Below are 14,548 nucleotides of genomic sequence, written 5' to 3'. Positions count from 1 at the left end.
TTCATGTTAAAGCTTTCACCCCCAATCTGACTATATTTCCATATAGGTTCTTTAGGAAGTAATTAAGATTAAATGAGGTCATGGGGTGGGCTCTAATCCTATAGGACTGTTGGCCTTGAAAATGAAGGAAGAAATAAGGAAGGAGGGAGAAGGAAGAAGAAAAAGAAGAAGAGATAGCTCTATGCCCCTATCCTCAGGCTGGTGTACCACATAAAGGCCATGTGAGCACACAGCAAGAAGGCCACTCTCTGCAAGCCAGGAAGAGAGGTTTACCAGAAACTTAGCATGTTGTCACCTTCTTGGACTACAAGCTTGCATAATTGTGAGAAAATAAATTTTTGTTATTTAAGCATGTGGTATTTTGTTACAGCAGACTGAGCTAATACTTATATACTACAAAATGGGAAAAGGCAGACAAACAGTTCTTTATTTACAACTGATGTAAGAGCTGTGATGAAAAGTAGAGGGTTTATTGAAAGTATGTCCTGGGAAACCCAACTTAGTCTACAGACAGCAAGGTTTGGGCGAGGTCAGGAACGCCTTTCATAAGGAAGTGAGATGTAAGCTGGGACTTGAAAGATGAGTAGGAACTAGACTGGTATAGATGGAAAAAGAACATTCCAGCTGGGCACGAGGGCTCATGCCTGTAATCCCAGCACTTTGGGAGGCCGAGGCAGGCAGATCACGAGGTCAAAAGATTGAGACCATCACGGCCAACATGGTGAAACCCTAAAAATATAAAAATTAGCTTGGCGTGGTGGAGTGCACCTGTAGTCCCAGCTACTCAGGAGGATGAGGCAGGAGAATTGCTTGATCATCTGAGGTTGGGAGTTTGAGACCAGCCTGACCAATGTGGTGAAACCCTGACTCTACTAAAAATAAAAAAAAATTAGCTGAGCGTCATGGCGTGCACCTGTAGTCCCAGCTACTCGGGACGCTGAGACAGGAGAATTGCTTGAACCCAGGAGGTGGAGGTTGCAGTGAGCTGAGATCGCGTCACTGTGCTCCAGCCTGGCGATAGAGTGAGACTCTCTCAACAAAACAAAACAAAACAAAACAAAAATTCCAGGCACAGAGAACATATTGTGTAAAACATGGAGACAAATATAGCAACCACACTGTATAGATAGTCAGGTGTGATCCTAAGAGTAAGAAAAAATTCATCAAAGGCCAGGTGCAGAGGCTCACACCTGTAATCTCAGCACCTCGGAAGGCCGAGGAAGGCAGGTAGTTTTAGCCCAGGAGTTCAAGACCAGCCAGGGCAACATGGCAAAACCCCATCTCTACAAGAAGTACAAAAATTAGCTGGGTGTGGCGGCGTGCACCTGTGGTCCCAGCTACTTGGGAGACTGAGGTGCGAGTACCACCTGAGCCCAGGAAGGTTGGGGCTGTAGTGAGCCGTGATCGCACCACTGTACTCCAACCTGGGTGACAAAGTGAGATTCTGTTTCAAAAAAAAAAATCACCAAAAAAGTTTAAATTAATATCTAATAATGAAATCCGTATTTTAAAAAGCTTTTCCTGGCTATTGTATGATAGGTAGACTGAGGGTGAGCAATGCCAGATTAAAAAAAAGGCCAGTTAGGAGGTTATGGCAGTAGCAGAGGCAAGAGATTACAATGGCTAGGACTATCTGGACATACCAGTTGTAGTATAAAGAAAGAGAGAACACCAGCCGGGCGCGGTGGCTCAGGCCTGTAATCCCAGCACTTGAGAGGCCGAGGCGGGTGGATGATGAGGTCAGATTGAGACCATCCTGGCTAACGTGGTGAAACCTCGTCTCTAATAAAAATACAAAAAATTAGCCAGGCGTGGTGGCACACGTCTGTAGTACCAGCTACTCGGGAGGCTGAAGCGGAAGAATCACTTGAACCTGGGAGGCGGAGGTTGCTGTGAACCGAGATTGTGCCATTGCACTCCAGCCTGGGCGAGAGAGCAAGACTCCATCTGAAAAAAAAAAAAAAAAAAAAAGGCCAGGCTTGGTGGCTCACACCTCTAATCCCAGCACTTTGGGAGGCCGAGGCGGGTGGATCACGAGGTCAGGAGATCGAGACCATCCTGGCTAACACGGTGAAGCCCCCGTCTCCACTAAAAATACAAAAAAATCAGCCGGGCGTGGTGGCGGGCGCCTGTAGTCCCAGCTACTCGGGAGACTGAGGCAGGAGAATGGCGTGAACCCGGGAGGCGGAGCTTGCAGTAAGCCAAGATCGCACCACTGCACTCCAGCCTGGGCAACTGAGCGAGACTCCGTCACAAAAAAAAAAAAAAAAAAAAGGCCGGGCGCAGTGGCTCACGCCTGTAATCCCAGCACTTTGGGAGGCTGATGCGGGTGGATCACGAGGTCAGGAGATCCAGACCATCCTGGCTAACATGGTGATACCCGGTCTCTACTAAAAATACAAAAAATTAGCCAGGTGTGGTGGCGGGGGCCTGTAGCCCCAGCTACTCAGGAGGCTGAGGTGGGAGAATGGCGTGAACCCGGGAGGCGGAGCTTGCAGTGAGCCCAGATGGCACCACTGTACTCCAGATTGGATGACAGAGCGAGACTCAGTCTCAAAAAAAAATAAAATAAAAATAAAGACAGAACACCAAGAGATATTTGAGAGGTATAACAAAAGACTTGTGAGTGTAAGGAAGAGCATGGCAACAAAAATAACTAAATTTTTTTTTTTTTTTTTTTTTTTTTTTGAGACAGAGTTTCACTCTTGTTGCCCAGGCTGGAGTGCAATGGCACGATCTCGGCTCACCGCAACCTCCGCCTCCCAGGTTCAAGCAATTCTCCTGCCTCAGCCTCCCTAGTAGCTGGGATTATAGGCATGTGCCACCACGCCCGGCTAATTTTGTATTTTTAGTAGAGACAGTGTTTCTCCATGTTGGTCAGGCTGGTCTCGAACTCCTGACCTCAGGTGATCCGCCTGCTTCAGCCTTCCAAAGTGCTGGGATTACAGGCGTGAGCCACCACGCCCGGCCTAAAAATAACTAAATTTTCTATCTTGAGGAAGCAGTACCATTTAATAACCTAGAGTATAAGAGAGGACCTGAGTTTTGAGAAAGACAATGACTTCAGATTCATAAATACTACCGTTCAGATGTCTCTGAAATACCAGTCACTTTATGGTGAATGGACAGTTATGAGATCTAGCGATATAAATGTGGAGATAACGAGTATAACAATAACTATTCTCAACATACAGTAACAAAAATAGGTTCTCAAGGATTTTCAGATCCCACCTACACAGGCAGAGCTCGCCAACAATTACGTCCATTTTTTAACAACAAAATGGTTCCCTGTAGGGATATGAGTGATGACTATGGCTACTTCCCTCCCAACCTCTGCTATGTCCTGCCTTCCCATTGGACACTTACAGAATCTATATAAAATTACTTCCTATATAAGACCAATTTTTAAAAGACAGGGTCTTAAATGTAACACAAAGCTATCACTCTGGCCTTTAGAGTCTTGAAAGGTTGCAAAATTTCCTGATTTTCAAAGCCCCACAGAAAACCTAAAGCCCTTATCAGACACCACTGATACCTCAACAAAGGGTTTATTATGTGTATGCAGCAGGTGGTATCTCTTTTTAGCACATTTTCCAGAAGCATTGATCCAGGCATCAAGTTGCATCAGAATGGGAAAGTACATGACGCTGTCAGTTTCATAGAAGCAAAGTTTGACACATCACATCCCTGGGGCCCAGGAACTCCTCCCTGCCCACCACGCAGTGCCTATCACCACAGACACCAGACATTTACTTTCATCCAATATCTGGTATCTAAGTCCACTGCCCAAATGAGTAAGCTGACAAAATAAAAGGTTAACTATCCCCAAGGGCTCTAAAGACTACAAGCCAGCAATGTCAATAATATCAACACACACATATACACATACCCCATGATGAATGCAACCAACAGCTACCTCTCCACTCCTACAGTCCATTATCTCAATTGACTGCTCATAGCCTCTAAGAAATAAAGCAAGACATTTCATGAAATATGAGGAAAATTATCTTAAGCCTAATGGGTATTAGAAAAGCTTTACTTTCATGGTAACTGGAGACATAAGCATTATTTACATTAAGCTCCCAAATGTAGGGTCTAGGTACTGGTGCTGAAATTCACAAACAAAATAAACAATTGCCAGGCATTGTGGTTCATGCCTGTAATCTAAGCACTTTGGGAAGCCAAGGTAGGCAGATAGCTTGAGCTCAGGAGTTCCAGACCAGCCTGAGCAACATAGTGAAACCCCATCTCTACAAAAAAATACAAAAATTAGCCAGATGTGGTGGCAGGCGCCTGTGGTCTCAGCCACTCAGGAGGCTGTGGTGGGAAGATCTCCTGAGGCCAGGGAGGACCAGGCTGCAGTGAGCTGAGATTGCGCCACTGCACTACAGCCTAGGCTACAGAATGAGACCCTGTCACAAAAACAAACAAAATAACAACAGCAAAAGAAATAATCCTATTTGAAAGGAATCATCAAAAAGAGGCCCCCTCCATAGCACTGGGCAAGAAAAGCCATTCAGAGCTGCTTCAATTATGAAAAAGTAAAATATAAAACCCTTCTAGCCTGGGTAAACAGATACAAGTAACTTTAGAACTTCAAAATCTTCTTTTCACAGATATTATACTTTGAACAAGGTTATCAACTCCCTTAGGTCTGATATTCTAAACTACATTTTTAATGCATTAAAAAAATACCCAGATGGGTTTAAATATGAAATAGCTTTCTAAAAATGAAAATGATTTAGTTTCAGGAAGCTACATCTAAAATAAATGGTATGAGCCAGGCCAAAAGAACTTTCATAACCACCTTGCCCCAATAAAGCCCTTATCATGGCATGCAATGTTTGCATTTTGCGTACTGGAATTTCACAGCTCTCTTCCCTAATCTGACCAATGTCACTATAAATTGTGTGTGTGTGTGTGTGTGTGTGTGTGTACTTATAGATACATATATAAATACATATATAATATATAAGTATATAAATATATATTTATACTTATATAAGTATATAAATATATATAATACATACATATATATGTATGGATCTATCTCTATCTCAGTATCACTCATTCCAGACTCCTGTTCTCTGCTCAAATGTTGCCTTAATGAGAAAATTCCTGGACAATCCATATTTTTTTGATTTTTTAAATTTTTTTGTAGAGACAGGGTCTCACTATGTTGCCCAGGCTGGTCTCAAACTCCTGGACTCAAGCGATCCTCCTGCCTCAGTCTCTCAAAGTGCTCAGATTACAGGTGTGAACCACCACACCCAGCCTAGACAATTCAATTTAAAATTTAAAATTTAAACCCTCACTCTCACAGAAACACACATCCTCCTATCTGATATCTGGCTTTATTTTTCTTCATAGCAGTAAGTACCATATGGCATATCATACATGTTTTTGTCTCTCTTAAGCAGAATGGAAGTTCCATGAGCACAGGGACCTTGTCTGCTTTATTCACTACTGTATCTCCAGTATCTAGAATAGTGCCTACACATAATTGGAACTAAAATAATATAATATGATGGATGCATGGATGGAAAGATTTGAGCAAATGACAAAGTGAATGGAGGCAAAAAGACAAAAATATAGTAACAGATTTTACCAAAAAACATCTAGTAAGTAATAGTGCCGTGACTGAAACCCACATCTGCCTGACTTGCGAACCCAAGCTCTTAATTTTTATGCTATACTTCCACTTACCAATTTGGAGACTTTGGAGGAGTTACTTGTTGGGTGGAAGAATGTGTACTTTGTATAATGCCAAGTTGTCACATAAGTCTAGAAACCCATATTTGAGTTCCTGTCCATTTTAAAGCAACTAACATATTACGTGAAAAGCACAGCAATTGAAAGCCTCAAAAATTAATTAACAAAAACGCTCTCTCAAAGGACAAGAACACCAAACTAGAGGCAAATTCTAAATGTCTCTATGTCCATGAAGGATATGTCAGAGGAAACAGGCCTTTATAACCTGGAATGAGCACACCATAGGATTCGCTCTTGGGAGAACCATTCTAAGAAAGAGACAAACAGGAACACAAATATAATGCCCCCTCCTTCTGACCAAGACTTAAATGACAATTATAGAAACTTTAAAAATTTTCCAGATCAGGTTATGAGGACGAGAAACAGTGGAGCAAATGGTAAGTCACTCATTTTATTACCATCAGTTTTTCCACACAACAAATTTTGTAGTAATTAAACTTATTCAAATATTTGTTTTGTGGTTCTTACCTGTTTACTACGAATGCTAAGCAGTACTTTGCCTCCTACTGCACACTCCCTACAAAGACTTGCCCAGCTCTGTGTACAAGAGGTACCATGGAACTTTGGGGAGATGACTAAGCATAGAGATCAGGTAGCCAATCCCTTCGTTTTACAAGTATGGCAATTCAGGTCCAGAAGTGGGAGCTCCTGTTTTAAAGCCACATATGATTTGTTAGTGACAAAGCCTATATTAGTACCCATGTTTCCTTGCTTCCTTCCAGAACAAAACTTTTTCGACTCCTCTAATATTAGAGATAAGAAAGGATATTGTTTATATTAAAGAACTGAAGAACTTCTGGCTTACTTAAGTGTAAGCTCTTCAAAAGAAGAATTTATCTAATTGAATCTTAACAGCCTCAGAACTTAGATCACTCTAACCAGCACAGAGTAGGCTTTTTTATTTATTTATTTATTTTTGACGGAGCATCACTCTGTCGCTCAGGCTGGAGTGCAGTGGCGTGATCTTAGCTCACTGCAACCTCCGTCTCCTGGATTCAAGCAATTCTCCTGTCTCAGCCTCCTGAGTAACTGGGACTACAGGCGCATGCCATGATGCCTGGCTAATTTTTATTTTTATTTTTAGTAGAGACAGGGTTTTACCATATTGGTCAGGCCGGTCTCGAACTACTGACCTCAGGTGATCCACCTACCTCAGCCTCCCAAAGTGCTGGGACTACAGGCGTGAGCCACTGCACCTGACCCAGAGTAGATATTACTGTGTATTTACTGAGTGATCAATTGTTTAAATGTGAGTTACTTTGTCAAAAAAGAGGAGGGAAAATCTATTTCTGATCCTTATTAATTAAACGTTTTTAAGGCAGTTAGAGTAGGCCTAACTTTAGATATCACTAAAATGACCAAAAAATTATTCTGGTATAAAATAAAAATAATAATACTCCTCCTTCTCCTTCTTCCCAGCAACTCCATTCATTGAGGACACACATTCCTGCAAGAAGCTACCTGTCTCAGGCCTTAATTTATTTCACTTACTACTAAGAAAAGGCAAATCTCAAGACAGTTTTCAAATAGAAGGAACCAAAAAAAAAAGGGAGGGGGGGGCAGAAATAGTAGAAAAATGACCAAGTACAAATATTTGCTGAAAAGCTACTCCTTTTCAGTTATGCATACCTATTTGGTGTATCATTCCTCTAAGAATCCTGGTAGAGCCCTTGCCATTTACAGAAGACTCAGGACACTTGTGAAGCTAGACTGAATATCCACTGCTAGAAACTGAATTTAAAATTTAAAATGTGCCTCTTAAATAATAGAATTCATCCAAATTTAACCCATTAAGAATTCTAAAACTAACATATATTAAAATTAAACTATAAGTAATAAAGCAATATACATATATTAAGTGATCCTTCTAACAGGCTTAGTAAGAAGAAAACATAGGTAACATTATCTTCATTTTATAGATAAGGCAACTGAGGTTTAAGAAGATAAAGTGATTTGTCTAGGTTTACAAAGCTAGTTAAATGGCATGGTCAAGACTGAAACTTATGAATTTTCTGACTCAAGTCTCTTCACATCAAACCAAAATAAGTTTTCGAAAACAGCCCAAAAGGCTTCACAAAAATCTCAGAGGAAAATTTAATCACTAGAGCATTTTTCAGAAAACAAAATCCTAAAATGGACAGTAACAGAAAGAATTACTACCTGTTTCATTTAAACATTTAAAAACTGCATATGATGTGTATGTAAAGCATACTTAATAGATAAATATGAATGCTGTTGTGATCTCCTCCTTAATTACATCTCTTTTTTTGTTAAGGAAAAGTTTAAAAGCCATTGTTTTATCACAGCTCTATTTCCTTAGGGTTCCCCAGATGTGACTTTACTAGTAAATCATGGTAAATATGAGTGTGTTGTAGGTATATACAGTACAGGTTTTTGGGCCCCAACACAGAGATTTTAATGCATTAAGTTCACACTCTGCACTTTAACAAACATTCCAGGAGACTCTGGCCAAATTTCTAATACTGCCCCAACAGAATTCCTAGAGGAAAAGCAGTCCAAGAGAATATAAGAAATTAAAATCCAGGGACAAAGACTATTTATTAATCTCCCCTAACCCTGAAGCCAGAAAAAAACCAAACAGGTTGGGAACCTATTCCACTCAACATAGTCTCCAAACTTAGCTGCCCTAGCCTCAACTTATCAGAAAAGTTGGTCTTCTCCTCATACCATGTTATGGGATAGCTGTAAATGCAAAGGGTTTCCACTTTAATATTCCTACTTCCTTAGCTTGAGTCTACAAAAACTCAGTAAATCCCAAAGCACAAGCATAAGACTGTGATGAATATTTAAGTTGTAACTTTCCCAAAATGCTATGTAGAAACTGAGACGGAAGAGGTTTGGAGGTCGGGAGGAACGGCGGGGGAGGGGAAGATCTGACCTAGTGGGAGAAGTCAGTTGGCCTGCTGGCTTCCCTAGCTCACATAGGAGTACACAGAAAGAAATATTCCTGAGCGGGATTCCTCCACATGATAGTGGGAAATGTTTCCAAGAGGGGTTCCTAAGTAGGAGATCATAATCATAATGGTAATAATCATCTACTTACAAGCTGCCTCTTCTTGGAAGGCTCAACTCCTTCTGAAAAACAAAACATATGCAAGTTAGAAATAAGAACACATCTGAGTCCTGTTGGTCTACCTAAATGTCCTAGGAAATTCACAGCATTATCTTAATAATGGAAAAGGCCACATATTTCTAAATAATAACTTTTTCTTTGTCTCTTAAATTTTATTTTTTATTTTTTATTTTTTTTTGAGACGGAGTCTCATTCTGTCTCCCAGGCTGGAGTGCAATGGCGCGATCTTGCCCAGACTGGAGTGTGATGGCATGATCTCAGCTCACTGCAAGCTCTACCTCCCAGGTTCATGCCTTTCTCCTGTCTCAGCCTCCTGAGTAGCTGGGACTACAGGCACCCGCCACCACGCCTGGCTAATTTTTTTTTTTTGTATTTTTAGTAGAGACGGGGTTTCACCGTGTTAGCCAGGATGGTCTCGATCTCCTGACCTCGTGATCCGCCCGCCTCGGCCTCCCAAAATGCTGGGATTACAGGCGTGAGCCACCGTGCCCAGACTGTCTCTTAAATTTTTGTGAAATAAAAGGACTCAGGCTATTACTTCTTTATTCTTCCTTCCTAAAAGGAATGTCCCATAGAATACATGCAACATTTTTCCCACTAGATGGAACCACCTCCCCAGTATAGATTACAGGCACTCTAGGCCAGCCATTAACTGCTGCTGAATTGTAAAGGGCATTAGTGGCAAGCATACAGAAGGAATGAAATGGGATTGGGGCAGTGGGTGATAATTAGAAAATATTTTAGACAAATAAAGTAGTATAGGAAATAATATAACAAAGAGATGACTTCACACACCACTGGCATAAGAAATAACCTTTACAATAACAGTTGGGGCCCCTGTGACTTGCTTTCCAAGTGTATCAAGTCCCACCTCCCACCAGTCCTAAATTAACAACTATTCTTAATTTTTAAATATTTTCCATAAGTGTTTTTGGATTTGTAAAAAATCAGTAGTATTGTTTTACATGTTTTAAAATTATATATACATGGTATTATATTATATGGATTCCTCTGTTGACATCAGCCAACATTATGAAAACTGGGAGATTCACCCATGTGGATATATTTCACTTTAGTTCACTGATCTTCAGACAGTGGTCCAGTCTATGAATATACCAATATTTATTTATCTATTCTCTAGTAAATAGAAATTTAATTTTCTTTCCACCTTTTTCTTCTCCATTAAAACAATACTCTTGTAAACATTCTTGTAGTCGTTTCCTAGTGCACATGTAGAAAGTTCCTTGGACGTTGAACTACTGAGTCATAAAGTACTGGATATTCCAAATTGCTCTCCAAAACAACTGTCCATGTAAGAAATATATCCCTGACACACAGTCATGAATATATGTGCTTATATTTTCTTCTAAACATTTTATAGATTTGCTTTTTTCTTTTCTTTTTTTTTTTGAGATGGAGTCTCATGCTGTCACCCAGGCTGGCTGATCTCAGTTCACTGCAACCTCCACTTCCTGGGTTCAAGCGATTCTACTGCCTCAGCCTCCTGAGTAGCTGGGATTACAGGCATGCACCACCATGCCCAGCTAATTTTTTTGTATTTTTAGTAGAGACAGGGTTTCGTCATGTTGGCCAGGCTGGTCTCAAACTCCTGACCTCAAGTGATCCTCCCGCCTTGGTCTCCCAAAGTGCTGAGATTACAGGTGTGAGGCACCACGCCCAGCTGGTTTACTTTTCACAATAAGTTTAATATGCCTTATTTTTGTAAAATTCACTTATTTTATAAAATTATTTTTGCTAAAATTCAGTAGTTGATTGCAATTCTTTTGTGTGTTTTTCTAGGTAAATTTACAAACATTCAACTGTACAAATCTTAAATTACTTAATCTTACATATGCCAATTGGTAAGTCTGGTAAGTACATATACCTCAGATAACCTAAATCTCTATCAAAATATAGAACATGTCCATTAATCCAGAAAGTTCCACCATGTCCTTTCTTCGTAAATCCCCAAACAAACCACTATCTTCCTACCCCAAGCAAATACTATTCTCATTATGTCCCCACAGATTACTTTTACTTCCTCAAAACTTCATATGAACGGAAGCATACAAATACAAACCTTTTTACATAGGCTTCTTCAACTCAGCATAGTATTTGTGAGATTTATCCATGTTGTTGCAGGTAACAATAGCAACATGAATAATATACCCCAGTTAATTTATCCTTTCTCCAATTCCATTTTTCAGCTATTAACATTCCTGTAACAGGTCTTTTGACAAGCTATATTTCATTTCTCTTGGGTAAATCCCTAAAAGTGTAGAATTACTCAGTTAAAGGGTAGATATATATTTAGATTTATAAGAAGCTACCAGACCTTTTTCTAAAGTGATTATACCATGTTACATTCCCATTAACAACGTATGAGAGTTTCAACTGCTTCACATCCTAGCTAATACATGTTACACTCACATTAATAATATAAGAAAGTTCCAACTGCTCTACATTCATGCCAATATATGGTATCAGTTTTTTATATTTTAGTCATTTTACATTTTAGCCATTTAGGTGTGTAGGGGTATCTCATTGTGGCTTTAATCATTTTCCTGATGACTAACGATGTTGAGTATCTTTTCATGTGCTTATTAGCCATCAATATATATTCCTTTGTGAAGTATCTTAAATTTTTTTTACCTTTTTAAAAATTGAGTTATCTTTTTACTACTGAATTTTAAGAGTTCTTCATAATCTTCTAAATACAAGTCCTTTGTCATATATGTTTTGTAAATATGTTCTAATCTGTGGCTTGCCTACTAAAATTATTGGTGGTGCCCTTTTTTTGTTGTTTGTTTGTTTGTTTTTTGAGATGGAGTCTCGCTCTGTCACCCAGGCTGGAGCACAGTGGTGCAATCTCGGCATGCGGCAACCTCCACCTCCCAGGTTCAAGTGATTTTCCTGCCTCAGCCTCTCGAGTAGCTGGGATTACAGGCACCCATCACCATGCCCAGCTAATTTTTATATTCTTAGTAGAGATGGGTTTTCACCATATTGGTCAAGTTGGTCTAGAACTCCTGACCTCAGGTGATCCACCTCCTCAGCCTCCCAAAGTGTTGGGATTACAGGCGTAAGCCACCATGCCAGGCCAGTGGAGCCTTTTGATGAGTGAAAATTAATTTTGAGGTAGTACGTGAGATGAAATTAAGGTTCATTTTTTTTATATGGATATCCACTTATTTCAATACCATTTATTGAAAACACTGTTCTTTCCCTAACAATTCTTTTTGAAACCTTTCTGGGCTTTCTATTACACCCTACTGATCTATTTTTCTGCCCTATGCAAGCACCACACTATCATGATTCTGTAGTTTTATATTTAGTCCTAAAGTCAGATTGTACAGTCCTTTAACTTTGTTATTTTCCAAAACTGCTTTAGATATTCTAGATTCTTGCATTTCAATTTGAATTTTTGAATCCAATTATTAATTTTTACCAAAAAAAAAAAGCCTGCTGGGATTATACATCAATTTGGAAAGAAGTGATATCTCAAAATATCAAGTCTTATAATACATGAACATCCATTTACCGAGTTCTTTAATTACTCTAAGCAATGTTTTATCGTTTTTAACAAAAACATCTTGCACTCCTTTTATTAAGCTCATCCCTAAGTAGATTTTTAAAGCTATTATAAATAAAAACATTTATTTCATTTTCCAATTGCTTGCATGTTTATAGAAATGCAATTAATTTTTATTTTGACCATGTATCCTATACTTTGGTAAAATCATTATTAATCATAAATGTTTAGTACATTCCTTAGAATTTTTCTATATAAACAATCATATCTTCTATCAATAGGGAGAGTTTTACTTCTTTCCATTTTCTAGAATTTTCTATAAGATGTTAAATGAAGTGGTGGACATCCTTGCCTTGCTTCTCATCTGATCTTAGAAGAAAAACATTTAACATTTTGAATATTTAATATTATGTTAGTTATAGGTTTTTCATGGATAACTTTTTATCAAGTTCTCTTCTATTCCTAATTTGTTCATAGTCTTTCTCACAAATGGGCATGGATTATGTCAAATACTTTCTCTGCATCTACTGAAATGCTTACATAGTTTTTCTCTTCTGTTAATGTGACAAATTACAGTGATTGATTTTCTAAGATTAAACTAATTTTGCATTTCTGAGTTAAGGTCAACTTTTTTTTTGAGATAGAGCCTTGCTCCATCACCCAGACTGGAGTGCAGTGGCGTGATCTCCACTCACTGCACCCTCTGCCTCCCAGGTTCAAGCGATTCTCCTGCCTCAGCCTCCCAAGTAGCTGGGACACAGGCGCATGCCACCACACCTGGCTAATTTTTTTTTTTTTTTTAATTTTTAGTAGAGACGGGATTTCACCATGCTAGGCAGGCTGGTCTCAAACTCCTGACCTCAGGTCATCCACCCGCCTTGGCCTCTCAAAGTGCTGGGATTACAGGTGTGAGCCACCGTGCCCAGCCTAACTTCGACTTTATCAAATACATTGCTAGATTCTATTTGCTAATATCTTATTAATGATTTTTGTACCTATTTTCATAAGGGATAATAATCTCTAATTTTCTTATAATGTCTTTGTCAGATTTTTGTATCACAATTATGCCGGTCTCCTAAAACTGACTGGGAACTGTTCTTTACTCCTCTATTTTCTGAAAGAATTTATGTAAGACTGGTGTTATTTCTTCCTTAAATATTAATAGTTTTCACTAATAAAAGTATCTAGGCCTAGAAATTTTTATTTAGGATATATGCCTGTATGTTAATAAGTAAGACTGGCCTATATACTTTCTTGTCTCAAATTGTTCTTGTCCAATTTTGACATCATACTATCCTCACTGCTAAGGTTTCAATGTTTGTATCTCGTCCAAAATTCACATTGGACTTTAAAATCCAATGTGATAATATTAGGAGGTGGGGCCTGTAGGAGGTGATTAGGTCATGAGGCCTCCTCTCTTGTAAACGGGATTAAGACCTTCATAAGGCTTTAAGCCAGGCATGGTGATGTGCACCTGTAGTCCCAGCTACTCAGGAGACTGAGGCAGGAGAATCACTTAAGCCCAGGAGTCTGAGGTCAGCTTGGCCAACAGAGCAAGACCCCATCTCAAAAAAATCAAAATTAAAAGAAAAAAAAGAGGCTTCATACAGCTTTCAGCCCTTTTTGCCTTTCCATCCTCCACCATATGAAGCAACAGCAAGAAGGCACTCACCACACAAATGCCAGCACCTTGATCTTGGACTTCTCAGACTCCAGGACTGTGAGAAAATAAATGTCTGTTCTTTATAAATTACCCAATCTGTGGTATTTTTTATAGCAGCATGAACAGACGAAGACACTCATAAAATGTGCTAAGGTAATATATCCTCTTTTTCTACTTTCTGAAACAATCTATATAAAACTGGAAATATTTGTTCTTTGAATCTACATGACAGTTCTGACATCTTCAATAGTTTAAATGGGTAATATGGTAGACTATAGTTTTGGCTAACAATAATAAAATTTCCTAAAATGCATATATGCCCCTCTCTGCATTCCTTTAGAGGCATGGAAATGCATCTGTGGAAATCCATCCCTTCCGACTTCCTTACACCTATACAAAAGCCTGCATTTGATGCCCAGGACTCCAGACCAGTACATTCTGTGACAACTAAGGCACAGTGGAACAAGAAGTGCCCAACCACACAAAG

General features: G+C 39.3%; 1 protein-coding gene and 1 long non-coding RNA gene across 5 annotated transcripts in view; one reads left to right on the top strand and one right to left on the bottom strand.

Moving 5' to 3' along the window:
• Window positions 1–14,548, bottom strand: part of MAST2 (microtubule associated serine/threonine kinase 2) — a 244,291-nt gene that overhangs the window by 145,067 nt on the left and 84,676 nt on the right. For all 4 annotated transcript variants that reach the window (XM_032160691.2, XM_058443331.1, XM_032160693.2 and 1 more), the window contains exon 4: window positions 8,837–8,868. In XM_032160691.2, coding sequence (XP_032016582.1) covers window positions 8,837–8,868 — 32 coding nt within the window. The remainder of the gene's footprint in view (window positions 1–8,836; window positions 8,869–14,548) is intronic.
• LOC131384115 (uncharacterized) overlaps window positions 1–14,548 on the top strand; it is a 39,971-nt gene that overhangs the window by 15,998 nt on the left and 9,425 nt on the right. Inside the window, exon 4 of the long non-coding RNA XR_009214659.1 lies at window positions 14,402–14,548. This is a non-coding gene — a long non-coding RNA (uncharacterized LOC131384115). The remainder of the gene's footprint in view (window positions 1–14,401) is intronic.

The sequence above is a fragment of the Hylobates moloch genome, unplaced genomic scaffold (genome assembly GCF_009828535.3).
Source record: "Hylobates moloch isolate HMO894 unplaced genomic scaffold, HMol_V3 SCAFFOLD_8, whole genome shotgun sequence".
Lineage (NCBI taxonomy): Eukaryota > Metazoa > Chordata > Mammalia > Primates > Hylobatidae > Hylobates > Hylobates moloch.
Note: the sequence above shows the minus strand (reverse complement) of the source record. Positions and strands in the feature narration are given on the sequence as shown.